The sequence below is a fragment of the Drosophila navojoa genome, chromosome 5, assembly GCF_054131105.1.
Source record: "Drosophila navojoa isolate 15081-1374.11 chromosome 5, UAZ_NAV_1.0, whole genome shotgun sequence".
Taxonomy (NCBI): Eukaryota; Metazoa; Arthropoda; class Insecta; order Diptera; family Drosophilidae; genus Drosophila; species Drosophila navojoa.
In genome coordinates, this window is record NC_142893.1 from 12,917,394 (window position 1) to 12,941,190 (window position 23,797).

A 23,797-nucleotide genomic window follows, 5' to 3' on the forward strand; every position below is an offset into this window, starting at 1 on the left:
ACATTTTATTTATTGCAACTTCATTATTTTCAAAAATATATAAATTTAAATTTTCATTCATTTCATTATAGTATATATACATACCTTAGACATTCATTGACTTAACTCGAAACCCTGTGGGAGTGTCAAAGAGAATTATGTGCTAAAAACACAATATTATCTTGGCTTCGGCTCATTTGAAGAGATTCATCTGATCGTCTGAGGAAATATCTCCCTATGCTGTAAAGCTTATTTATTTTTCATAATTTACATTCAATGTGTATTTTTTTTTTTTCTTTATTGTGCTGAGCATATTTATTTATTTGTTAAAATTTTTAAAAATTTATAAATTTTTATATAGTTTCATTTGATCTTATTGTAATATGCGCATATTTTGTTATAAACTTTAACTGTTTATAGATTTTTAAATATATACGTATATATAAATTGATCCAAATTTATTCGTTTATAAACAGTATATGATTCCGTCTTGAAATGGAATCTTATTTCATTTATTAATTCTATTGCTAGGGCGTTATTTTAGTATCTATTTATAATCAAAGTATATATTTATTATAAGCTGCTTTTAGTTTATTTAAATTGATCATTTCTTTTATTCTTTATTCTTTACTCCATACTAATTTAATATATAATTTGGAAAACAAAAATAAGTCGGGTTGCTCACAACCTTCAAGGTGCCGAATTATAAAAAAAAAAATACTTATATGAAGGAGCGTGAATTAAAAACCTTTTAATATTATAATTAATGTATTATTTTTCATATTTGTTTAGCATTGGGCATTTGCATCAAATATCTGTGTTTCACCCAAGGCCAAAACAAATTGAAACGTTCTCTTGATTTTTTTGCTTTGTTTTTTTTTTTTTAATGAGAAATGTTTTTTTTTTTTTATAGTACTATTACATCGTCTTTGCTTGTAGTTTAATTATATTTAGAAAGTTTTGTATATTTGTAGGTTGAACTTATATTTTTAAGAGCATTTGCTGTGCTTTCTTTTATTTATACTTTTTCAGAATGGTGTACGTATTCGGTTTATAGGACTTGATGGGTGGTTCGCGCATTCGTTTCATGTCAGTTTGGTATGGCTGTGGCCGTTTATATGCAGCTGCGCTTGTTGGTATTATTGATGGGCGTGCTATAAAATGTTATGCATTTTAAATATGTTATACATTTATATAAATTGAATAGGTATAGAGTTATTATATGTATAGAGATAGTTTGTTATTGCATAAGAATTAGTCATCAACAGTTAGCTCAACTGCATTTTAATATTTAGACATTTGCATAGATAATGCAATCAATTTGATTTATTACGATTTAGATTTCGTATCGAAAGAGAAGAGCCCCCATTGTTAAGTTGTTGTTTATAGTTGGAATTTCTAAGGTATACTCGCTACGAATCGTTGTCTTAACTTACGTTTGGTGTATTCATATCCAGATGGTGCGCCACGCTTGGCCATCCGATGATCATACTCGTAGGCCACCTCTTCAGCCTCTTCGGCTCTAAAAAAATGACAATATTATTATAACAGTTAACAAGAATTAAAGCTCAAATATTTTCAGTTCAGTTCAGGTATACGCTGCCTCGCTCAGATTGATTTCCACTCATTATTTGACGCTTACAGAGAATTGATTTAAAATTATACTTTACAAGTAACTTACTCGGGCGGATTTTCCGCTGCTCGCTTGATAAGATTCAAGTATTTCGGTGCACCGCTGCTGCCACCAAATTTCTTGTCAAAAACGGATCTACAACATGAAATTTAAACACGTTATAATTTAAATAATTGATGTTTATTATTGTTACATACCTGTACGCTTCCAAGTTAGGTCCGTGTATGTTCTTGGCAGACTCTGGATCCATTTCCATTAGCTCGCGCAACTGTTCGTGGGAGACTTCGTCGTTTTTGTCTGGAATTAGATACTTACGGATCTCGGCCAACGCATAGGCAATACGAGCATAGCACTCAGCTGGCGTGGCCACAGTGCTCACTTCGAGAAACAGATCCTTCTGCAGATGTGCATAGCGTGGATCTCCAGAGCTGCGCAACTGCTCCTCCTTGCCGCGATCGCGTATTGAGCTACGCCCTTTGATCGCAATCTTGCATTGGGTTTCGTCTTGCAGACGACGCAGTGAATTGCCTTTAGGTCCCAGAATCTTACCAGTAAAGTTAAACTACAAAGAATAGGTCAAATTGAATTACCCCATTTCCTAGTTTTCCATTTTGTACTACCTTTGGATACTGCTTGACGGGCACGAAAACTTTCTGTGTAATTTTCATTGGTTTCTGTTTGTAAACATCGGCATAGAACTCGCGGCCAGGTATGCGGCCAGTGCAATAAACGCGATCCACAGCTGAAACGAAATATATGTATACATACATAAATTATAAGTCATGCTCGGCATTTTTTCTTTCCTCCATTACCTTCGTCAATCAACAGCGCGCATAATGGGAAGTCGGCGGACAGTCGCTGGCGTTCCTCATCTAAATCGGCCAAGAATTTTTGAGCAACTTCGTTCAAACGCGGCTGATGCTCATGTGGAGCTGGCTTTTCATTAAAATCGCTACTAGCACTATCCATTTTTTCCTTTTTTTTCAATTAAATTCACGTGAAAATTGTGTATAATAGTTTGTACGCTTTTAATCTTCCTCTTCGATTAAATTTGTGAAATTTTCATTGCCAGCTACGAAAACGATAGAAGTGGCAAGACGTTATCGATGCCGACAATATGAATGCCATAATGTCATCGATGCCTGCTTTATATCGATACTTTTTTGGCGGCGACATACCGTGTTGCACAAAGTAAACAGCATTGAGCACTAAATCTGGAAAATAAAATTGAATTGCAATGGCAAGTGAAGATTTGTTTCGTAATGACTACTCCGAGGAACCTGATCTGGGGCAGGAATTTCAAAATGACGAAGAAATGAGTACAGAGATGGCTGAACACGATACTGAAGATGTTGAAAAAACCACTGGGCAAAACGACACGAACAGCTCGCCCAGTGTCAATCAGCCAGCTGCCAAGAGCCCAGAGCAGACAAAAACAAGTAAACCTACTGGTGCTATAATTCATGAACAAATACTGAAATTTTTCATTTTTAATGTATCCGCAGTCAATGGCAACAAGCCCTCGGAGCATGAACATGATGGCAAGCTTACGCAGCTACCAATGGGTCGCATTCGGAACATCATGAAACTGGATCCAGATCTTCAAATTGCATCGAATGAAGCCGTCTTTGCAGTGACCAAAGCCGTAGAGTTATTTATTGAATCCCTGGCTCGAGAGGCCTACACCTACACGGCGCAGGCCAAGAAGAAGACCATACAAAAGAGGGACGTAGATCTCGCCATATCCGCTGTGGATAGTCTTATGTTCTTGGATGGTGCACTGAATTTTTGAAGGATCCCAAATAAAAAAGTCCATTGTGATATTATATTATTTCAATATGTTTTTGTTTTAGTATTCAAAGGAAAATGCTATTTATTTGGTTTTATTATAATGTGTTTATTTGGGGATAGTGTTCGACGAACACAGAGAAATAGATTAAAAATATTAGATTTTATTCATTCTGTTTTCAATGCGCACATCATCGTTAAAAATTATAAATAATAAGTATATTAGACATTATTTTTTAGTTTTTCCTTTAAGTTTTAACGCATTTTTATATATAACGTGGAAAGCTCTGAATTTGAACGTAACCGGGCAAATTTTTTGTATTATTTTCATTGCTTTTGTTTTGCAAGTTGTATTTTCCTTTTATTGAAGCCGTTTGCATACTTACTTTGTCGTTGGGCGTTTCTGTGATTTTTATTTTATTTAATTAACTTTTATTGTTTATCTCTTCATAAACTTATTTGAAAAATTATTTCAAAACTTACGCTAACATTTTGTTAAGAATAATTAGGGGTTTATCTTTTTAATTACGATTGCATATAGGTGTGTGTATAATGTTGTTGTTTTTGCATCTTTCTTCTTATAGTTTAACTGATTTTGTGAATTTTACGATTTTTACAATATTTTGTTCAAGTTGGATATAGCTGTGTTTACTTTCTTTTCTTTTTTTGTTGCATTATTAAAATTTGTTTTGTTTTTTGTTTGTCTGATCTTTTTTGTTTGGTTTAACACAAATGAAATATTTTAAACAACAATTACTATCAAATAGGTTTTGCATTTGAATTTTGTTTGGTTTTCTTTTTCTTTTTTTTTTTTCTTGTTTATATTTATAAATAGTGTATGAATAGATTTTATGTATTATTTGTTGGATTATTGGACTTTAAACATTTTGGTATTTTATGTTGTTGGTTGTATTTCTTTTTTTTTTTTAGCTTGGGATTTTTGCCGCTCTTATTGCTGCATAAAAACTACTTAACTTTGTTGGTTGGTTGGTTGGTTGGGTTGGGTTGGGTTGGTTGGTTGGTTGGTTGATTTATTGTGAGACATAAATTAGCGCATTTTTGGATATGGAGCCGAGCGATAACGCACGCTTTCACGAGAACGTGATCCAGTTTCATAGTGAGCCGATGAATGTGATCCCGAGTTCGATGTTGTGGGTCTATATGACGATGAGGAACGACCGTTGCTTGGTTTTGCTATTTTGGAAAGAATTTTATTTGTTGTTTAGATTTTAATTGTTTTTGTCTCTGTGCTCTTTTTGTTTTTTTTTTTTTCTTTTCTGCATTTATTTATTTTGATTGAATTTTATCTTAAAATAGGTAACAAAAAAAAAATATAAAGGAGTTTAACCGGTTTTGAATGCACTAGCCCCAGAAAATTAAAACATATTATTTTTGTTTTATATTTTTGCTTTACTTTATCACAGATAAATATTGGATTTTTGTAATGTATGAGAATTTAATTGCTTTAAATGTTTTGTTTGTACGAATTGCTGTTAGTAGAGAGTAGTTTGTCTTGAGCTTCTGATTTGGGTTTTTCATAATTGTGAGAATCGAGTTACATTCGATCGATCGCCTGTCAGGCGTAGTGCATTTAAAATCTTGTTAAATATATATACATATAGATATATATGTGGATAGAACTTCCGTTTTTTCTTTTTCAGAATTTCGATTCGCGTTTAACTTGATATGTTTTGGTATTTTAATTTGCTTCTCTTGGTATTTTTTTGCGCGCGATTTGTATTTTTTGTCTTTTTTTTTTGTTTTCTTGTTTATATGTATTTCATTTGTAAACAGTCCAGCTGCGGAAAAGACATTAATTATCTAATTTCGACTGTTCTTACCTGTGTAGGCCGCTGCGTAGGATGAGGAAGACGAGTGCGGATGATACTCACGTCTATAGTCACGCTCATACGAGCTGCTGTCTGCATATTGGGCATGATGACTCGAATGCTTGGACGACTGGGGCGGAGGCGGCGTCGCATATCGATCATATTCTCCATGGTGATCGTATAGCTCATGATCCCGTGATCTGCATAAATGAATACCAAATGTATTTGATACAAATTAATGGCGAATATTCTTAGTCAGGTTCACCTAGTCACCTACCTATGAGCCTTGACAATTCCGTAATTGGGATCGTCCATTACATAGCGGGCCTTTTCGAGAATTGAATACACCTTCGGCTTAGATGTGGCTGGCGGTGGTGTGCTAAATGATAATATAAGAATGATTCAATGCACTTTTTTTTCAGCAATTCAAGAGAAATATCTTTCTATCTATATCTGTTCACTCTCTAGTTCTATAAATATTGGCCCAACATTGAAAAATAACACGTGAAAGTCTACTTTGAAAGAGCTCTACTGGAAACAACTGAAAATCGAGATTAACTGCCGAACTGTACTTTGTAACTGTCTCAAATATCTTTCCTATTAATTTATATACACTGAAAAACTATCTATTTGGAATCTTAGGTGCATCGATTAGGTTTTTCTCAGACTATGTAGTGCATTGTGTGGGTGGATTGAACTTACCGGGTGCTATAGCCGCCATGTTCTCCATAGGACTTGGAATAGTGATGAGATTTCTTATACATGCGCTCCTTGCCGTCCATTTCTCTTAACTGTTCGAGACGAATGTCATCGTTGGCGTCAGGTATCATAAACTTGCGTATTTCGCACAGGGCATATCCCAGGCGATGATATGCCTCGGCTGGAGGCGCTACTGTCGATATCTCTACGTGCAGATCTCTGCTGAGATGGGCATACTTTGGATTGCCGGAGCTGCGCAGCTCCTCCTCTTTGCCATGGTCGCGCATCGAATTGCGTCCCATGACGACCATTTTGCACATCGTTTCCTCTTGCAGCTGGCGCAGTGTATTGCCCTTTGGACCAAGTATCTTCCCGACAAAATTGAATTTCGGATACTCTTTGATGGGAAACAGCACTTTTTGGGCCACCCTAATCGGTTTTTCGCTATACACATTCGCGTATATCTCTGGCTTTGGAATGCGACCGCTGACCAAAATCTTTTCCACTTCTGCAAACAACCATAACGATTACATCGTGCACTCAGTTTTTTTTTACATGTTCTATACGCACCATCGTCCAGTAGACGTTTTGTTATAATATGTTTCTTCTCTAGTGTCTTCTTTTCCATTAGGCACTCTTGCAGGTACGCGTTTGTTTTTTCATTCAACTGTGGCGTGTCATGCAATGGGGCGTGACTAGTTGTGTGGCCATGGCTGCCATCCACTTCGGGAGCGTCTGCAGCGCTGCCGGCGCCGGCTGCCTCATCATCACGTCGCTTCCGCTTGTAATCAGCGGCGGTGTCCTCATTATAGTCTCTGTCGTAGTCTCGCGGCATTTTGTTTGAATAAAAACACTTTAAGTGTATATCTCTTGGCCACTAATTACAAGTTTATGGAAACTAATTTGATCAGAGCGAAATTCAAAGTTCAATTGCAAAATTGATGTGCCTGAAAAAATTTTCTTTTATGTATGGGGTAATCAGTGTAGCCGTATTCAATATTTTAAAGGATTTGGTATCTTTCGCGTCTAATGGTAATTGAAAACAGTAGTTTTCTAAATTATACTGTTTATGTTTTTTAGTGTTTATCAGCGAAAAATGTTTATTTAATTAAGAATATGATTTATTAGTGTACATTTTTGCGAGATAGATGGAAGTGCAGTCATTATACAACTTATATCAGTCAGTAGAGTAAGAAACTATCAATATATTGTAATGGCATTTAAGCAATTACTGCTGAAGTGCATAAGGATAAATATTGTATAGACATTAGTCGCGTTTTAATTCACTATTTACTTAATCTTTCAATAAAAATAAAAGTTTTTCTAAGTTTACTAGGTTGGCTTTTTTATTCACCAACAATGGTAACACTACAGACAATATATAAAAAAGAACAAGCTACCGCTCTTCACCATACTCTATCGATACTATCGTAATGCATATCAAATTGCTAGTGCTGGTCAATCTGGCACTTGGGCTTGTCAGGGCTGGACAGTGTGGGATGGAAAGCGCGTTTTTCTATATTTGCTAAATGTGTACACACTTTGATGGAAAAAGAGAGAAAAAATTAGGGCCACAAAGAGGTTGCAAACATATTTGATAAATTCAAATTAAATCGACTGCTCGGCGACGGGGCCATTAACATAAAACGCGCCACGCATTGTGCCGATTCGTTTTGGTAATATTCGCCACATCAATTGACTACGGGCGCCGTTACGGAAAGCAGGACAAATGGCGGAAAACGGAATGCGTGTCGGCCCAGGGTCATCGGCGGCAGCAGCGGCGGCGGCTGCCAATGCAAATGCTGGCACCAGCAACGGGGAGCACGAGAACGAACACAATGCTGTGGACAACGAGAAGGTGCAGCCGGTGCGTCTGAATGAATCGGCCCAAAAATACATGCAAGAACTGATGAGCGAACGGTCGCGCATGGAGAGTCAATTTCCATTGGCATTAAAACTAATTGATGAAGGTAATAAAATAAGTTCAACCAATTACCTTATGTACACACTGATTGGTAAATACTAATGCATACATACATATGCATCACACAAACACACACACCCACATGTACTCAAATGCATATCTGACTGTGTGTGTATGTTTATGTATATGAAACGATCTTGCAGCTCTGGAGCGGGTGCAGTTGAATGGTCGCATTCCGACGAGAGACCAGTACGCCGACGTGTATCAGCAGCGGACGATTAAATTGTCGCAGAAGGTGCACGTGCCGATCAAGGATAAGAAATTCAACTATGTTGGCAAACTGCTTGGCCCCAAGGGCAACTCGCTGCGTCGGTTGCAGGAGGAGACGCAGTGTAAAATCGTCATATTGGGCCGGTTCTCAATGAAGGATCGTGCACGTGAGGAGGAGCTACGCAATTCTGCGGACGCTAAATATGCCCACCTGAATCTTCCGCTCCATGTCGAGGTGTCCACCATAGCACCACCAGCTGAGGCTTACGCTCGTGTTGCCTATGCGCTGGCCGAAATTAGGCGGTATCTGATACCCGATAAGCATGACGATATACGTCAGGAGCAGTACAGGGAGCTGATGGAAGATCCGGAAGCTGCCAAAAAGCTGACTCTGCGCCAGTTGCAGCAGCAGCAGCAGCAACAACAACAGCAACAGCAGCAGCAGCAACAACAATCAGCTTCTGCTGGTGGCAACGGCAATGGCAACAATCGCTCTGGTGGCAGCTACAGGTGAATTTCAATTGAACCAAAACAAATGCCTCGCCATTTACAGCCAAGGCTTGTTCCATTTCAGACAAAAGTATCAGCAGCAACCGCACTATCATCACAACGACGAGACTGTCTACTATCGTTCACACAACAATGCCTATCACCAGCCAAAGCCCTATGTGCCAGGTGAGTGTGTGTGTGGTGCAGTTTTTCAGTTGCTAAATCCCTTCTCTCCTTTCAGCTGCCCAGCGTGGCAATGCGATGCATACAACCTTGCCGCCGCAGGCCATTGTACGGGAATCACCTTGCATGGTGGTTAGCTCGGCCAATTTCAATGGACGCAACGCTGGCATGGGCAATGCCGGCGGCGGGATAATGGCCAATACCATTGTGACTGCCACAGGCGGCGGAATTGGGAACACTGTGCAGCCTATTCGGCATTACCGTCCCGCCGCCCCCTACCAGTTTGTTAAGAAATAATACAGAAGCAATGCGTCACCTGCCGCTCGCTGTTTGTTCACCATTTTGTCATCATGTCCATCATCATCTCATCCAAATGCATGCCCCGCCTAGCAACGTGCATAGATGTATGTAACTGATGCATGTGCATGCGCCGCCGCCATTAGATGATTGGGCTTTGGTCGTTTTGTGGCCTGAGCCGGATCATAACACACACTGCTCCAAAGGTAGATGTAATAATTATAGATACACACACACACATACGCATACAAACACCACACACACATACACACATATAATTTTCACACATTGAGTTTAACAAGATTTCGAGAGGGGAAAACCTAACCAAAACCAAACAAAACGAAATGAAATGAAATGAAATGAGTAAAATGTACGTTTAAGAAATTAGCCTAAGTAGACGAATGCTCCAAATGAACACACACACACACACACACACACACTGACATGACACACTCGCACATACGTACAACAAGAACACACACACACACACACCGACGAACGTTAATTGGGCTTTCGATTGATTGTAGGATTGTGGATTGGGGGGGAACTCGTTAGATGCCATTTTCTAAGCTTTCCGTTTTCTTTTATTGTTTATTGGAATTTTAAACTGTGTGAATCTGTTTTCTGAACGGACCCCAAGGTGTCTCGATTTTATTTTGTTTTGTTTAATTTTGTATTCATTTTAATTGACGCATTTGTTCGTTTAACATCATTTCATATTTATATATCTCAATACATATTTACAATTATATATATATATATACATGTATATATATACATATATATATAATACATATGAATTATACAAATATGATTTAATTATTTCTCCAAATGCAATCGTAATGCATTTTACAACGATTAGGAGGCTTTTTATTATTTGTAACCCATAAATTCGGAAAAGTGTCGAGCGTAACAGAAATGTAGTTTATTTAATTTTTATACCATTTGCGTTGACATTTCACATACACAGAAATACATAAATACATAATACCCACATATAATCAAGCATACAATACATATAAACGTATAAACAAAAACCAAAAAAAAAAAGAAAAAAAAATTAAGAATCAACAATTAATGATGCAAACATGAATCTAAACATAAATCGACCAGAGCGCGATTATGATAAAAATAATAATAATAAAAACAACATTACATAGCTTAGCATTAACACGTCAGAAAAAAGAAGATAAAATATACATTTAATGATACACACGAAATGAATCCAAACCCACACACAACACACACCCATACACACACATAATTGTTATTGTTGTTAAACGCAACTAAAATTGTAATAGAATTATGCAAATATACAACAAATAATATGGTGACAATGTTAAATTGCAGCTGCTTAGTTATTATTTGTGATTCGAGAAACATTTACAACTTTCTTGATTCCGCACGCCAAAAAAAGAGAAGAGAACATAAATAAAACCTAAGATATATACATACATACATATATGAACCATGTGCATAATAATACAGTATGAGTATGTTAGTTCAATTGGTTTTTCAATTTATTGTTTATGCATTATTCTTGCGAAAGCCAAAAATCGAACCGAACCGAACTGAAATGAAGATGAAGATGAAATCAATCGATCTACTGTTATGCATGTGCAGCAGGTGTGTGAGAGGGGAGCTTATGAAGCGACAAAACATAATTTCTATTGACACCCACACACACACACACACACAGAAACCAAACAAACACAGACACCACACCACATTATAATTATTTTACAGTGCATTATTATATATTGCTGATTATCGTTAAATAAATTCACAATTTGAATTGAATATGTTGAATAAACTTGAATCCAAAAATAATATTTTACTTTTTGTAGAGAAATTGAAAATTAAAAATGAATTATATTCATTGAATGTACCATATATGGGAATATTACTAGTCGTATTCCTATATTTGTATATGATCTATGAATATGTAGAAACTTCTAAGGCTGCCTCAATATTTATACTAAGGACAGGAAGTTTGAACAATCTACAGTTCATTTATGATTTAAAGTACAATTCTATGTAACATATCATTTAATATTTAATTGCATATTTTATTTCAATATCTTCGATCGTTCGAAATTGATTTTATTTTATTTTTATTAACATTTAGAAACTAACAAAAAGTTATTGTTAAGCCACAACACTAGAGGCCTCTGACCAGCTGCATTAGTGTATAGGGATTCATGTTGCTCATGAATTTGAGCTGCTCATCAAAGCCGGGCTGCGTCTTCGAGATCCAATGACGATCCAAATAGTAGTTGATATAGCTGGCGAACTCTTTCTCCGTGTAATTGCCAACGTGCACGGGCACAAATGGATCCAAATGCTCGAAGCCCTCTTTGCCAAGCAGATAGCGTGGCAAGTAGGATTCCATGTAACCTTCGGTCATGGCTATTTTGTCCACGGATAGAATGCACACGCCGTTCGTCCAGTCGTAGTTGGTAATATCCAGAAATGGCTGGGTGAGCGTTATGCGGTCTGGGGACACACGCTGCTTGTTGTCGGAGAAGATGCGCGTGATGGGATGGAAGAAGGCATTGTAGCCATCGATGGCCACCATTACCTTGCACTGGCCAGCTGTGGCCAGTTGCTTCAGCTCCGAGATCAGAGCTGCCGTTGTCTCCGATGCATACTTGATCCTGGCAATGCCATGCTCCACTAATTCGATCAGGGACGAACCTGCTGGTGTGCTCTCACGCTTGCTCCACACGTACTCCTTGCTGGTCTTCAGTTGCAGGCGTTCGAGCAGCTTCGAGTTCTGCGCCTTGAAGTGAACCAGCCAGGCGGCAGCATCAAATGGCAGATCGATAAAGCCCTCTTGGCTGGCTGAGTTCGCTGACTCCTTGGGCCGTTTCATCCAGTTGGGCGCCCAGGGCACGTGCACCAGCAGAAAGTCGTTCAGCATGCCATAATGCAAGACATGTGCCATGGTCAGTGTTTTGCCAACACCATTGTCGCCATACAGCACATAACGTACCACCGGTTTCGACAGATCAGCCCTCTTGATGTAATTCAGCAGCTCGAGGGCAGGAGAACGCACCATTAGGCAGGCCTCGGTAAATGTCTTGATCTGTTGCTCGTATTGCTTTGGCAGGCCGCCGCCAGAGAAAATTTGCTTCTTCTGTTCCATGGGAATAGTGTAGAATTTGCCTAATTGTACATCCGAGTGCTCACCAGGATTTGCCACACCTGTCCGAAACTCATTGACGAGAGGCGGTGCGGTAACGGCTTCTGCCGGCGCTGCATTTGTTGACATTTCAGTCTCCCGGCTGGCCACACGAGCAGCTAGCACATTGCGGGACAGGTGTGTGGAGACACGCGACAAGTTACCAAATTGTTTGCGAAACATTTTTATTAACAATTCGTCATCCAAGTCGGATTGGAGTGCAAGAGCGTGTATATTAAATAAGAGCTACAAATCAGCTGGAAATTATCGATTCCGATAACACTTGCATACGATAGTCAGACAATTATATACGATAGTCACATTTCTTTATATTGCCAGTAACTTGTACACGTGAGAGACCGTTAAATCATTTGAAATATTTATTATAGTGAATAGCAAAAACAATGCGAAATTTAAATTTAAATAATTGTTTTTTGTAATTACATTTCTATTGAGTAACGTGTTAGAACTTGCAATTGCAATAAATGGGAAATGCATTTACTTAGATGTTAGTATAGCTAATTGTGAATGATTTGGCGTATATTTAAATTTGTCAAATATTCAATAGAATATGTAGATCATATGCAAATTTTTTGTTTATTTATTTTCATTGTTTCAAAATATTTAATTATCTCAATTGGTACTATTAAAAGTGCGCCATGTCATTAGTTCTAGCAATACAACTGTACATAAATATAAAAATATTACACTATGCAATTAAATGAGTTTTTTATTTTAATTATATTTTTTTATTTATATCGAAATAGAAATTTTCAACCGTACTAAATGTGTTTGGTTCATGGTACTTGTTATATTCTTTTATAAAATCAATAACTTTGAGAGCTTATCAAGCAACAATAAACATAGATAATTTAGTAACCGATAAGAGCGCACGAAAAAAGTAAATGTCTTTCCATTTCCTGACATTTGATATAAAATTAAATCATGTCTCCACCGTTGCTGCTGTCAGTTTGTGCTCTTTACTTAATTTACTTTACAAATATAATTTTCGGATATTCATTTCAATATGGCCAAATGCATCCCGCTGCCGTGCCCATTCATGAGGACGAGATAAGTTGGAATTGTGCCGAACGCTATGTAGAATATGACGACAAGATAATCAGTGAGGTGAATAGCTTGAGATGTGTGTACCTATTAACTTAACCACAAACATTCGGCATTCATGCATTCAAGGGCAGCTTGAAATTCACAATAATTCTAATTTTGGTCTTCGATGAAACCCCATCGGACTCGCCTGCCCTAACCGAGATCGTTCAGGGTGGCATCGGCTGCAATCACACGACATTGCGCTTGAGCTGCCCTGCGTTGAGCGAGTCTGAGCCCAGGAGTGCCAAAGTAAATATTCTCATATATGGAGTAGTGGCGGATTCATAGGAGCAATCCATAAAAAGTTTTAGTTAAAATTACATGATTATAAAAAATAAAAGAGCTTTGCCATCGTGATATAGAAATTAAAAAAACCAGACTTGTGTGATAATTAAACTGTTTCTCTTTCGTTCTTTATTCGATTAGTTAAACTGCCATCACACTTTTCGCCGTGATGTGATTTGGATTAATTTGAAAGGAATAGCCATCCGTGGGCAATTCGCTGACGATGAAAGGCGATAGCAGAACCAGAAACATCCGTTCGCCAAGGACACATCGCAGATTGTAGGCGAGTCCGCAGTCGTACTTCGGTCCACTATCAAAGCGCACAGTTCCGTGCAACACATGCGGCAGATAATAGCAAAATGCCGAACAAGTTGTGTACACTGCAAGCAACTTCCAGCTGAAAACGTTGATGGTCACCAGCTCGAAGAGTGGAAACGGACCGCAAACCAATTGTGTGACCAGCAAGGTATAGTTGTAGCCCAGCATAAAGTATAACTGATAGATCGTGGAGTAGATCGATCCGAAGGCAAACTGTGCCACGAAGCACACAAAATAGCGCATCGTGTGATGCCCCACGCAACTGCCCACAATATTGCAGTGGTGATCGCGTCTCAGTATGCAGACGCCACAGAGCTTGCAGTGCCACGATCTGGGCGGCGCCAGGCGATCACAGATCGCGCAGTGCCTCCACTCCAGACGAGCTGCGTCGCCTTCTGGCGGCGGCCGGCACTGCTCATCGACGCTTGTGTCGATCAACATGCCGGCCAACATGTTGGCAGCGATGCTGAAGTTCAGGAAAACGGCCAACACGACGTTGAAGCAGTACCAAAACGAATACGGCTCATGTAGAGCGGGCACCATAAAGAATACGTCAAATACGAATGTGACGGGCAGCAGTATAAGTATAATCAGGGAGAGCAGAATCTCGAACCACGTTTTCGGATATGGCTTACTACGAAATTTCATATTTGTGATCCACAATATTAAAAATAAAATTCTATCAAAATTCTATCAACAATTTGAACGTCAGAGCTGGAATGAGATTATGAATTCTGATATCATCGAACTACTCGAAACATATGTATATAGATACTTATATGTGGTAATTTGGTAATAATCTGCTAAGGTTTGAGAAATAAAGAAGGTGTTTTTAAGATAAGAAATATGCCATTACTTTATATATATTTAATTTTTTTTTGTTGTATTTTATATTAGCTCTCTCTCAATTTCTTTCATTATTATTATGATTATTATTATTATTATTTTTTTTTTAATTGAGAGATCATTTTTAGCTTGTAATTTCAAATGAGGCATCAATTTTGCGCATTGATCTTTAAAAAAAAAAAAAAAAAAAAAAAATACTGATAAATAATTGGAATACACAAATGGACAAAATTATATGATTTTTGGGCTATATAGTTCTATGTAAAAAAACCAAAGCATATATAAACAAACACTTATAACAATAACAACATTCAAAATATATTTATTTTAACTATAAATAATTATTAAATCTAGTAGCTAAGACTTAACAGCATTCGTTTGCCTATTATGACATATTTATGATGATATATTGGGCTTTGTTCATTTCTCGTGAATCTGCTCTGAGTACTCCCCATTTGAGGATATACTGCCAAATGGAGAGTAGCCATAGCTAAAGTCTACTCATAGATAATACCATAACACAAGGAGATGACTACAAACATTTCAACCTCTAAACAAAGTTATTTTCTCTTTTTGCTCTCCCCAGAACTTGTGCTCCAAGTATAGCCATCGCCCGGCAACTCGCTCCTTATCAATGGCGACAGCCAGGCGATGTGCATGCGCTGGCCAAAGACACTTCGCAGATTGGAGTAGAGTCCGTTATTGTATTTGTGCTGCTTGCCACTCTCCGCACAGACCTCGCCGCGCAGCACGATGGGCACATGGTAGACGAGGATCACGATCGAATAGAGCAGCGCCAAGATGTTCAGGCTATAGAAGAGCAGCTGCAAGTTGGTCCAGAAGCTGCCAATGACCAGCATGAACATGGGACAGGCCACCTTGAGGGCCGTCAGCCAGTTGCAATAGACATCTGCATTCAGTATCCACATGAACACCGAGTTGTAGGACAGGGCATAGACCGAGCCGATAAACAAATACACGATGAAGAGCATAAAGTAGCGATGATTCTCGTGCCCGATGCAGCAGCCCGTAAAGAGGCAGTGGTGATCGCGTTTCAGTATGCAGACGCCGCACACCTTGCAGTGCCACGATCTGGGCGGTGCTAAACGATCGCAGGTCGTGCAGTGCCGCCACTCCAAACGAGCTGCGTCGCCTTCTGCTGGTGTTTTGACCCGCTCATCTAGAAAATTGAGAGTGAGAGAGTGAGAGAGAGAGAGAGAGTGAGTGCTAGTAAATGTTTGTAATTAAAAATAAAAAAAAAGCAGGCTACTCACGATCAACGCTCGTGTCGATCATCATGCAAGCCAGCATGTTGCCCTTTATATTGAAGAGCAGAAACATGGCCATGAGGAATGTGAACGTGTGGAGAAATCCGCCGGGCTCGTGTATTGCGGGCAGCACTACGATGATCTCAAATATGAAAACAATGGGCAGAAATACTCCAATCACCAGGTAGCACAGTATATCCACCAGCCGCCGGGGCAGCGGATTGCGTCTCACTCTCATTTCGACTAAACTCGCATGGAGCAACTGATCGACTGCTGTGCATAGAGCGAAGCGAAGCTTCTGCTTTTGGCGCACTCTCCCAACCGGTTGGCGATCACGTGCGGAAGCTTTTTAGCTTTGCGCGCCGAGCTTTCTTATCAACGATAACATTAGACTTCCAAAACAATTCAGATATATGTGTAGCACACGTATGTATGTATGTATGTGAGTATGTGCTACAATTACACACTTTATAGAGTGACTAGATGATTGTTGCGTCATTCTTAAGCCCAGAGATAGAGTTAGAGCTAAAGTTTGCTTGAAAGAGAGAGAGAGAGATTAATATAATATAGATAATATAGATTACTTTTTTTTATCTTATCGAACTACATACTAAATGCTGGTCCATGCCTATATATAGCCTATATATGCTCGTATTGACAAGCTTGATTTATGTTTATATGCACTGCTTAAACATCTATTTTTGTGTCTGCTTCACAAGTTAGACTATTATATACCCTGTAAACTGAACCATGTCATTTTCTCTGCAAATGCTATGTATTCGTACTCTCTTAGAGCTAATTGTCAGATATTCCAGATGTAAGCTATATGACAGCAAATTTTGATTCGAAAGACCGCAATTTATCCAAGAAGTAAAATATTTCTGATATGATATGATATGAGTGCTGAAAGAGGTCAAGCGATTTAGTTAAAGGAAAGAAAGAGATAGAGAACTTGAGATTCAAAGGGTGAAAGGGAGTGAGACAGAAAGAAAGAGAGAGACAGTCATAACTAGAAGTGAAGGTAGAAGAAGTGGATAGCAAAGAAAAAAAGGTATTATTACCATGGGAGCACTACAATATATACATATATTTGTTTTTAATTCTAGAGAAGCACATAGAAGATCTTGATTAATCAGTTAAATATGTATATTATTTTGACAAAATCCAGACAGATATTTTATATTAATGATAATCAAAAAAATTAATATTTTAGACTTTGTAAATTTATTCAAGCCATATCAGTATATCATATCATATATCTACATATATATTATTTATATTTACAAGTTTATTTATATACACCCATTAACTATTTCGGGCAACACAAATCCAGTGCAGGAAATTTTGCAGTAATTAATACATAAGTGATTTGAGTGAAATGCGTATTGAATATTTCATTAGCGGCTTAAGCGAGCGCTACTGAAACCACAGAAACCAATCAAGGCAATTGCCTCAAATGATGCAATCAATAAAAGGCTTTAATTACTATTCATGGAGATACCTTTAAGTAATTACCTTGGCTTAATCGCTCAATGGCCAGACAGGAGCCAGGCTATAAGTAGCTGAGAGTTGTGGACAGACTCTATGTAGTCCACATCGGTCGCAATGGAGGCCAAGCAGAAAAGTCAGAAAAGTTGCGCGCTCTTGCAGCATAGTTTTAAGAAAAGTTTGAAAATGTTTCTGAAGGAAACCGGATTGCATGGGCTGAAATTTGTGGGCGACTCGGAGCTGAACATCTGGGAGAGGCAAGAGTCGGTAGTTGAGTTAAGTCTGATATTATTGCTACAGGCAAATTGCAGATCCTTTTTCCTGATTGCCTTTGTGGCCGCACTCGCGATGACCTGCCAGCTGATATCGAACATCTATGCCAAGTGGGAGAGCACGCCGGTCATCATCGGCATCAGTCCGCATGCCACGTCCATACGGAAGGTGCCCTTTCCAGCTGTCACCGTCTGCAACATGAATCAGTTTCAGCGCAGCAAAGTGCTGCAATACAAAGAGTAAGTCCATATATAGAGAGAGATATATGTACATATATCTGAGGTCTAATTGCCACAGGGGCTCGGCGGAGTACGATGCCATGAAGGTCCTTTGCAATCCACGCTCGGAGCGTATATACCACAGCACTGAGAAGGCCAGCAGCGACTGGGACACGACTGTCAACAGCAGCAACACCCTGAAGATCACCGACTTTGTCAAGAATCATTCCCAGCCCTGCCACCAAATGCTACGATACTGCCGATTCAATGGACATGTAGCGCCCTGCGGCGAAATATTCCGTCTCATCCTCACTGATGAGGGCCTCTGCTGTGTCTTTAATTTTCTGCCCGCTCACTTTATATACAAATCGCAGTAAGTGAGCAGAGTTGGGATTCTCTATTATTCCACTAACCTTCTATCTTAGCCAAGTTGAGTCAATGAGCGATATTGAAGCAGTTGGATATCAGCCTGTGCCTTGGGATCCCGAAACTGGGTATCCCGCGAAGCTGCCCAAACACCACTATCCAATACCGGGCGCTGGTATAAGCTTGAAATATATACATATATCAGAATTATAATTAGAATCCCTTTATTCATTACCAGGCACAGGCATTACCATGGGCTTTACTCTGGTTCTGGATGCGCAGGTGAGCGAATATTACTGCTCGTCAACGAATGGACCTGGTTTTAAGGTTTGTATATATGACAAATGTGTTTAGAATTATATAAGTATGTATTTACTACTTTAACTAAAACTTAAGCTAGCTATTCATAAATATCTCTTAAAAACCCTAAATTTCATTTAATTTTTCTTTTAGATATGGTAGATATGATAATTTATTTATTATATAGGTCTTCAAAAGCTCTCTAAACTTGATAACATTCATATATTTCAACGCTCTCACCCGTTTTGCAGGTGCTCTTCCATAATCCCATTACGACGCCCAATGTCAAGGAGGAGGGCCTTGTGCTGGGCATTGGCTATGAGACGAACTTCCGGCTCGCCGTCAGCATGTCGGAGGCGGTGCCAGCGCTTCGCAGCATTTCTCGTAAGGATCGCCAGTGTGTGTTCAATGGGGAGAAGGAGCTGCTCTACCACAGGGTCTACACGCACAATTACTGTGAGCGGGAGTGCGTTGCGCAGTACCTGTACCAGGCCTGCGCCTGTATTCCCCACAACTACCCGCTCATCTATAAGAACGCGAGTGTCTGCAGCGTCAAGGATACTGAGTGCATTCACCAGGCCAATCAACCAGAGAATCAGCAGGGCTCGGCCAGGTGCCAGAAGGAGTGTCTGCCCAGCTGCATCGATCTGACCTATACGGCTGATTCGCTATATTTTCCACTGGCCAAGCGCAATTTCAAGCTAGCCAATAGGGTCGTGTCGAGCATGAACAAAAGCTATCTACTGGAAAATATTGCCGTTATGAATTTATACTATCGCGAGTCGGCCTACTATGGCAGCATGAAGAATGTCTACATTGGCTTCACGGAGTTCTTGTGTAAGCCGTACATATATGGAGATTTACATAGATTAATGATAATATTTGCTTGCAGCTAACATTGGCGGTGTCATGGGCCTCTTTATGGGCTTCAGCGTTATCTCCATAGCTGAAATGCTTTACTTCTTGGTGCTGAAACCCATTTCGGAGCTCATAGCGTGGAAATACGGCAGCAAGAAGCTGCACAAAATTGAACGATCTCCCTCAAAACCCCAGCTAAAAGACGATAATCTAGTATGGCATACAAAGGAACTGTATCCCAAGGGCATGTCCTCAAACAAAATGCAGCCACGCAGCAAAAATGCAAAAATACTTTTAGTCAAAAATAGAAATAAGTTCTAGAGGGCTCTGAGTGATGCCTGAGCTAAGATCTACTATAGAGTCTCTGAGTTTAAGGCTTAAAATTTAACGACTTTTAGACATGAAAAGTGAAAAGTCAACTAGATATCATATATGCTCTTATAATCCTACAGTGCCTGCAAAACCTTTACTTTATGCACATATTTGATGAAGGCCTGAATGTTATATATGTTTAGAGTAAAGTCCAAGCCGAGCAACATGCGCTTGGTCATTCATCTGTTTAATATTAAATAATGCACCACAATTACACTTCAAGTTATTGTCGCAGCTGTGGGCGGGCCAAGGGAACCACAAAGACTTGAATGTCATGCAGAGGGTCGCTCAGTTCTGGCTGTAATGTAATCGAAATGGTTAAATATGCAAATATTAATTATGTGAAGTTATACAAAGTCCGGATACTTAAAGCACCCACGGTACAGTGAGCCATCTTCGGGCAATCTAGACTAGTAAAACTAAGTCAGTTTCTAAATTATGGACTTTTGGCAGCAGATGTTCGCAGCACGAATGCTGTTTGCAATTAAGAGTTTCCTTATGAAAACGAAGTGCGGAAATAGAGGCGAGTCCTTTCTTTGGCCAAAATAATGTACAGTTGTAGTGGCTCGCTGCTTGTGCTGCTGTGGCTATTATTATTTTATTATATTTTATGCCAATATAAGCGCATTTTGCGTAATTGCTTTCACTAGATGCGGGCACAGTGCCCGCCAACAGTACGTGTATGTGTCTATCTGCGTGGCGCTTTAACTTGCCCTTGGAGCTGCGTTGTCTTGTCCTGCGCTGCACAGCACTCGAGAGCAGCAGCACCCTTATGGCCTGCCATTGTGCCACCAGCAGCACCGGCACTCTGTCAGAGTCGAGAAACTGGGCTAACGCTCGAGTACGGACGGGCTCTTCCCTGGACCAGAGGCTCTAGAAGACCTGGCATACTTATGCCTCAACGGTAATTGCTGACCTACACACAAAGTGACTAATTTTGTTCAGACACACACATAAGTGCATACAGAAAGATATACATTTAATTTGAGGGCTGTTCGAGGAGTAGTGGAAGTGGAAGATGTAAATATATCAAAATAAAGGTTAAACCTGCAAGAGTTATACTATTTTGGGTAGCTATGTATAACTCAGATGCTGTTTAATCATCTAATGTGAAATTTTTGAATGCAATTTTATTACAATTTATTTTATTTGTTTATCTTTAAGACCAAATTTTTATTATTATATTAAAAACAAAAATTTCTAACTCTGATTAAAAACCCCAACAATTTTCTTTTTGCTATAAGTTTTTTATATACAAATTTTTATACAAAATACATGTTTATTATAAATAATAATAATAAATATATATACATATCTATATATATATAAGTTATTAATTTAAATAAATATATAAAAATATTTAAAATATTAGCAAAAGAAATATTAAAAAATAATATTTAAAAAAATACATATGTATGTAATAATATTTATATTTTATTTATTATTACTTATTATTTATTTATTTATTTTTTTTAATATTTTTATTTTAAGCACTTCTATTAATAATAAAAATAAATGAATAAATAAATATGCATATTTTTAATACACATAATTTTATATTATTATTTGATACAAAATATTTTACAAAATTTAATTTTTGTTCACGGGTTTTCATGTTTACTTTTCCATGCTATTTAAATTTAGTATTTTTTACATTTAGTATTTTATTATTTTCACATTTAGTACTTTAACAAGACAATAAAGAATAGTTAACCAAACGTCTTGCTAATGTTTATTAGTAAGTACCTGCGTAACTCTTCAGCCCACCCTCGCAGCTGCTTGATTTGTGTCTCCTTCTGTGTGAATATCAGCAACAATTCAGTGTGGGTGAGTGCTAAGCGTGGCTCGGCCCACTCTCATAATTCCGGCCAGCAGCTGTGCTGTGCTGTGCTGCAGTGCGTGCTGATAGGTGGGCGGTTAAGCGGTAAGTGGGCGTGCCTAGGCAGGGTTGCTGAATGTTGCGAAAGGAATGAAATGCATTCTTGCATTTCAAGACAATTTGTGAAATTGCAGCGCTTGATGCTTCCACGTGCAATGCATCTGGGTATTTTTTTTTTCCTTTTTTGTTTTTGTTTTTTTCCATTTTTGTTTCTTTTTCGTTTATGTTTTTGCTTCGTGTTTTTATGGCAAGTCAACAATGTGGCCAAAAAGGAGACTAACAAAAACTAAAATTGTAACAGAAACCAGGGCAAGCTGAGCCAGCGGAGCAGGAGGACGGCCAGGCGGGGCGGGTGGGTGAGTGGTTTAGCTAGAGTAAAAGCAAGCCAGCTCAACGATAAGACAACTGGCGCAAATGATTACGACGTGTTCATGGAATTCTATACAAGCAACAGCCACAGCTCCATAAATGTCAGGAACAAAACTGAATTCAATTCTTTATGATGCTGTTACAGAGCCAATGGCAGTGTGGCTCTGCTTTAACGAGTCCTCGCGCAGAGCTTTGGCCCTTCAATGAAAAATTATGCTATTACTATTTGTGGGAAAGTGCAAAATGAAACGGAAACAGAAAAAGTGGTGGAGGGAGATGAAAAGAAAAAGAAACAAAAACAGAGACAGCAAAAGCGACAGCAACAGAATGAGAGACGGAAATGGAAATGGAAACTGAACTCGAGAAGCAGATTGAAGCATTTATTTAATATGCCATTTCGTATGAATGGGCAGACAATATAATTTGCAAGTTTGATGGGGGAAGGAGGTGGTAGGGCAGGGTAGGTGGATGCACATGAGTTCGAGTAATTAACATCCAATTTGTTGTTGGCAAAGTTGTCAAGTTGACTGTGAAGTTGCGGCCATGGGGCTGTATGTGGGTCGGGTTTGATTAAGATGTAAATAATTGATGTCAGCTGGTTATGCTGCAGATACAGAGGTACATATAAGGCGCACCTTGGCAGCCCTCAGCATTGTCAACTTTATGGCATTCTCGCTGAGCTAGTGTGCGCCTTTATGGCTACGTTATGCACAAAGTCCCAAAGTTGTTGTGCAGCTGTTGTGGGAGAGAATGTCTTCGTTCGTTCGTTCGTTCGTTAATGTGCAGGAGGAGCAATGCACAGCATTCCTGGCACGTGTCTCTGTCCCTCAGAATGGAATGGGCAGACTAATACGAATGCCGAACGGATGGGCGGGGAGGGGGTGAAGCGGCTGCTGAAGGCTTGTTCAAATTCTACTTATAAGGCTGTACATTCATGTGGGTGCTGCATATGCCCATAAGTTGCATGCGGAAAAGCAATTAAAACTTCTTGAGAGCTTCGGAAATGTTCGTTCATATTTTATGATGTGTTTTCCTCAATAATGATAGTGCAAAAGCACAAACATGCACACACACACATGCACACATACAACCATGTTAACATGCACATATACAGGGCACACATACATGACACACATACATGCACATAAGCACATAGTCACACATGGATAAAAATGTCGCAAAACTCACAAGTCAACTAAATAATTTCAAGTGCAACTTGCAATGCAATTTTTTGGGTAAGAATATTGGATGCACAGCTGCGGGAAATAAAATAGACCCACTAACAAATATAAAGTCTAAGAAAAACTTTTCTATATTTATTTATCAATGTATTAATCTACTTATATTTTTATTGAAGAAAAAAACCAACAATTATTGCAACAAATGAAAATTTGCACAATAATATTTATCGTATTTATATATGTATTTAAAAAATTCTCAAAAAGTCGAAGAAATGCAAGTGGTGCTATTTTATTTTACGCTGCCGTATATATGTACATATATATGTATATATTTGGATATATGTAGACATACCATTTGCATGTCTGTTTTCATAAAATCTTATATAAATATGAT

At 38.6% G+C, this 23,797-nt stretch overlaps 9 protein-coding genes across 11 annotated transcripts; 4 read left to right on the forward strand and 5 right to left on the reverse strand.

Moving 5' to 3' along the window:
- Positions 1–829: 829 nt before the first annotated feature.
- Positions 830–2,649, reverse strand: qkr58E-3 (quaking related 58E-3). The gene is made up of 6 exons (XM_018106025.3): positions 2,425–2,649; positions 2,233–2,354; positions 1,810–2,174; positions 1,661–1,747; positions 1,416–1,501; positions 830–1,133 (listed from the first exon to the last, which is right to left on the reverse strand). Exons 1-6 carry the CDS (start codon positions 2,579–2,581, stop codon positions 994–996), a joined length of 957 nt encoding a protein of 318 aa, XP_017961514.1. The 5' UTR covers positions 2,582–2,649; the 3' UTR covers positions 830–993.
- Positions 2,650–2,828: 179 nt separating this feature from the next.
- On the forward strand, positions 2,829–3,440 carry PolE4 (DNA polymerase epsilon subunit 4). The gene is made up of 2 exons (XM_018106032.3): positions 2,829–3,051; positions 3,118–3,440. Exons 1-2 carry the CDS (start codon positions 2,850–2,852, stop codon positions 3,402–3,404), a joined length of 489 nt encoding a protein of 162 aa, XP_017961521.1. The 5' UTR covers positions 2,829–2,849; the 3' UTR covers positions 3,405–3,440.
- A 319-nt stretch (positions 3,441–3,759) lies between these two features.
- Positions 3,760–7,291, reverse strand: qkr58E-1 (quaking related 58E-1). Of its 2 annotated transcripts, XM_018106020.3 has the most exons (5): positions 6,499–7,289; positions 5,932–6,436; positions 5,507–5,608; positions 5,242–5,429; positions 3,760–4,594 (listed from the first exon to the last, which is right to left on the reverse strand). In XM_018106020.3, the coding sequence occupies exons 1-5, from the start codon at positions 6,761–6,763 to the stop codon at positions 4,449–4,451; spliced, it is 1,206 nt and encodes a 401-aa protein (XP_017961509.1). In that variant the 5' UTR covers positions 6,764–7,289; the 3' UTR covers positions 3,760–4,448. The 2 variants fall into 2 exon arrangements, with proteins under 2 accessions (XP_017961509.1, XP_017961510.1); XM_018106021.3 differs by lacking the exon at positions 5,507–5,608 and having other exon boundaries at positions 6,499–7,291.
- An 87-nt stretch (positions 7,292–7,378) lies between these two features.
- Positions 7,379–10,241, forward strand: qkr58E-2 (quaking related 58E-2). 2 transcript variants are annotated; one of them, XM_089262270.1, is made up of 4 exons: positions 7,379–7,898; positions 8,056–8,632; positions 8,676–8,797; positions 8,853–10,241. In XM_089262270.1, the coding sequence occupies exons 1-4, from the start codon at positions 7,658–7,660 to the stop codon at positions 9,089–9,091; spliced, it is 1,179 nt and encodes a 392-aa protein (XP_089118396.1). In that variant the 5' UTR covers positions 7,379–7,657; the 3' UTR covers positions 9,092–10,241. The 2 variants fall into 2 exon arrangements, with proteins under 2 accessions (XP_089118396.1, XP_017961513.1); XM_018106024.3 differs by having other exon boundaries at positions 7,382–7,898; positions 8,697–8,797.
- A 361-nt stretch (positions 10,242–10,602) lies between these two features.
- Positions 10,603–12,553, reverse strand: mRpS29 (mitochondrial ribosomal protein S29). The gene has a single exon (XM_030382074.2). It carries the CDS (start codon positions 12,456–12,458, stop codon positions 11,253–11,255), a length of 1,206 nt encoding a protein of 401 aa, XP_030237934.1. The 5' UTR covers positions 12,459–12,553; the 3' UTR covers positions 10,603–11,252.
- A 588-nt stretch (positions 12,554–13,141) lies between these two features.
- Positions 13,142–14,662, forward strand: LOC149091051 (uncharacterized). Its single transcript, XM_089262038.1, has 2 exons — positions 13,142–13,403; positions 13,470–14,662. The coding sequence occupies exons 1-2, from the start codon at positions 13,221–13,223 to the stop codon at positions 13,668–13,670; spliced, it is 384 nt and encodes a 127-aa protein (XP_089118164.1). The 5' UTR covers positions 13,142–13,220; the 3' UTR covers positions 13,671–14,662.
- On the reverse strand, positions 13,776–14,633 carry LOC149091052 (putative palmitoyltransferase ZDHHC24). Its single transcript, XM_089262037.1, has one exon. The coding sequence runs from the start codon at positions 14,631–14,633 to the stop codon at positions 13,809–13,811; it is 825 nt and encodes a 274-aa protein (XP_089118163.1). The 3' UTR covers positions 13,776–13,808.
- A 522-nt stretch (positions 14,663–15,184) lies between the features above and the next one.
- On the reverse strand, positions 15,185–16,489 carry LOC108654567 (putative palmitoyltransferase ZDHHC24). Its single transcript, XM_018106026.3, has 2 exons — positions 16,106–16,489; positions 15,185–16,011 (listed from the first exon to the last, which is right to left on the reverse strand). Exons 1-2 carry the CDS (start codon positions 16,335–16,337, stop codon positions 15,392–15,394), a joined length of 852 nt encoding a protein of 283 aa, XP_017961515.1. The 5' UTR covers positions 16,338–16,489; the 3' UTR covers positions 15,185–15,391.
- An 891-nt stretch (positions 16,490–17,380) lies between these two features.
- Positions 17,381–19,923, forward strand: ppk12 (pickpocket 12). Its single transcript, XM_089262065.1, has 6 exons — positions 17,381–18,099; positions 18,158–18,451; positions 18,504–18,619; positions 18,683–18,771; positions 18,996–19,581; positions 19,637–19,923. Exons 1-6 carry the CDS (start codon positions 17,705–17,707, stop codon positions 19,921–19,923), a joined length of 1,767 nt encoding a protein of 588 aa, XP_089118191.1. The 5' UTR covers positions 17,381–17,704.
- The last annotated feature ends 3,874 nt before the right edge of the window (positions 19,924–23,797 follow it).

What these genes read in the sequence shown, in the direction of transcription:
- LOC149091052 (XM_089262037.1), bottom strand. Translation starts at nt 14,633, where the DNA reads ATGAAATTTCGTAGTAAGCCATATCCGAAAACGTGGTTCGAGATTCTG.
- qkr58E-3 (XM_018106025.3), bottom strand. Translation starts at nt 2,581, where the DNA reads ATGGATAGTGCTAGTAGCGATTTTAATGAAAAGCCAGCTCCACATGAG. An exon ending in CGCGCTGTTGATTGACGAAG is followed by an intron (nt 2,355 to 2,424) that starts GTAATGGAGGAA and finishes ATTTCGTTTCAG; the next exon opens with CTGTGGATCGCGTTTATTGC. An exon ending in TGGATATGAATACACCAAAC is followed by an intron (nt 1,134 to 1,415) that starts GTAAGTTAAGAC and finishes AACATTTTATAG; the next exon opens with CACGCCCATCAATAATACCA.
- qkr58E-1 (XM_018106020.3), bottom strand. Translation starts at nt 6,763, where the DNA reads ATGCCGCGAGACTACGACAGAGACTATAATGAGGACACCGCCGCTGAT. An exon ending in CATGGCGGCTATAGCACCCG is followed by an intron (nt 5,609 to 5,931) that starts GTAAGTTCAATC and finishes ATTATCATTTAG; the next exon opens with CACACCACCGCCAGCCACAT. An exon ending in GGAATTGTCAAGGCTCATAG is followed by an intron (nt 5,430 to 5,506) that starts GTAGGTGACTAG and finishes TCATTTATGCAG; the next exon opens with ATCACGGGATCATGAGCTAT.
- qkr58E-2 (XM_089262270.1), top strand. Translation starts at nt 7,658, where the DNA reads ATGGCGGAAAACGGAATGCGTGTCGGCCCAGGGTCATCGGCGGCAGCA. An exon ending in ATTAAAACTAATTGATGAAG is followed by an intron (nt 7,899 to 8,055) that starts GTAATAAAATAA and finishes ACGATCTTGCAG; the next exon opens with CTCTGGAGCGGGTGCAGTTG. An exon ending in CGCTCTGGTGGCAGCTACAG is followed by an intron (nt 8,633 to 8,675) that starts GTGAATTTCAAT and finishes CGCCATTTACAG; the next exon opens with CCAAGGCTTGTTCCATTTCA.
- LOC149091051 (XM_089262038.1), top strand. Translation starts at nt 13,221, where the DNA reads ATGTCTCCACCGTTGCTGCTGTCAGTTTGTGCTCTTTACTTAATTTAC. An exon ending in ACGACAAGATAATCAGTGAG is followed by an intron (nt 13,404 to 13,469) that starts GTGAATAGCTTG and finishes CATGCATTCAAG; the next exon opens with GGCAGCTTGAAATTCACAAT.
- ppk12 (XM_089262065.1), top strand. Translation starts at nt 17,705, where the DNA reads ATGGAGGCCAAGCAGAAAAGTCAGAAAAGTTGCGCGCTCTTGCAGCAT. An exon ending in AAAGTGCTGCAATACAAAGA is followed by an intron (nt 18,100 to 18,157) that starts GTAAGTCCATAT and finishes TAATTGCCACAG; the next exon opens with GGGCTCGGCGGAGTACGATG. An exon ending in CTATCCAATACCGGGCGCTG is followed by an intron (nt 18,620 to 18,682) that starts GTATAAGCTTGA and finishes ATTCATTACCAG; the next exon opens with GCACAGGCATTACCATGGGC.
- mRpS29 (XM_030382074.2), bottom strand. Translation starts at nt 12,458, where the DNA reads ATGTTTCGCAAACAATTTGGTAACTTGTCGCGTGTCTCCACACACCTG.
- LOC108654567 (XM_018106026.3), bottom strand. Translation starts at nt 16,337, where the DNA reads ATGAGAGTGAGACGCAATCCGCTGCCCCGGCGGCTGGTGGATATACTG. An exon ending in GATCGACACGAGCGTTGATC is followed by an intron (nt 16,012 to 16,105) that starts GTGAGTAGCCTG and finishes TCAATTTTCTAG; the next exon opens with ATGAGCGGGTCAAAACACCA.
- PolE4 (XM_018106032.3), top strand. Translation starts at nt 2,850, where the DNA reads ATGGCAAGTGAAGATTTGTTTCGTAATGACTACTCCGAGGAACCTGAT. An exon ending in CCCAGAGCAGACAAAAACAA is followed by an intron (nt 3,052 to 3,117) that starts GTAAACCTACTG and finishes ATGTATCCGCAG; the next exon opens with TCAATGGCAACAAGCCCTCG.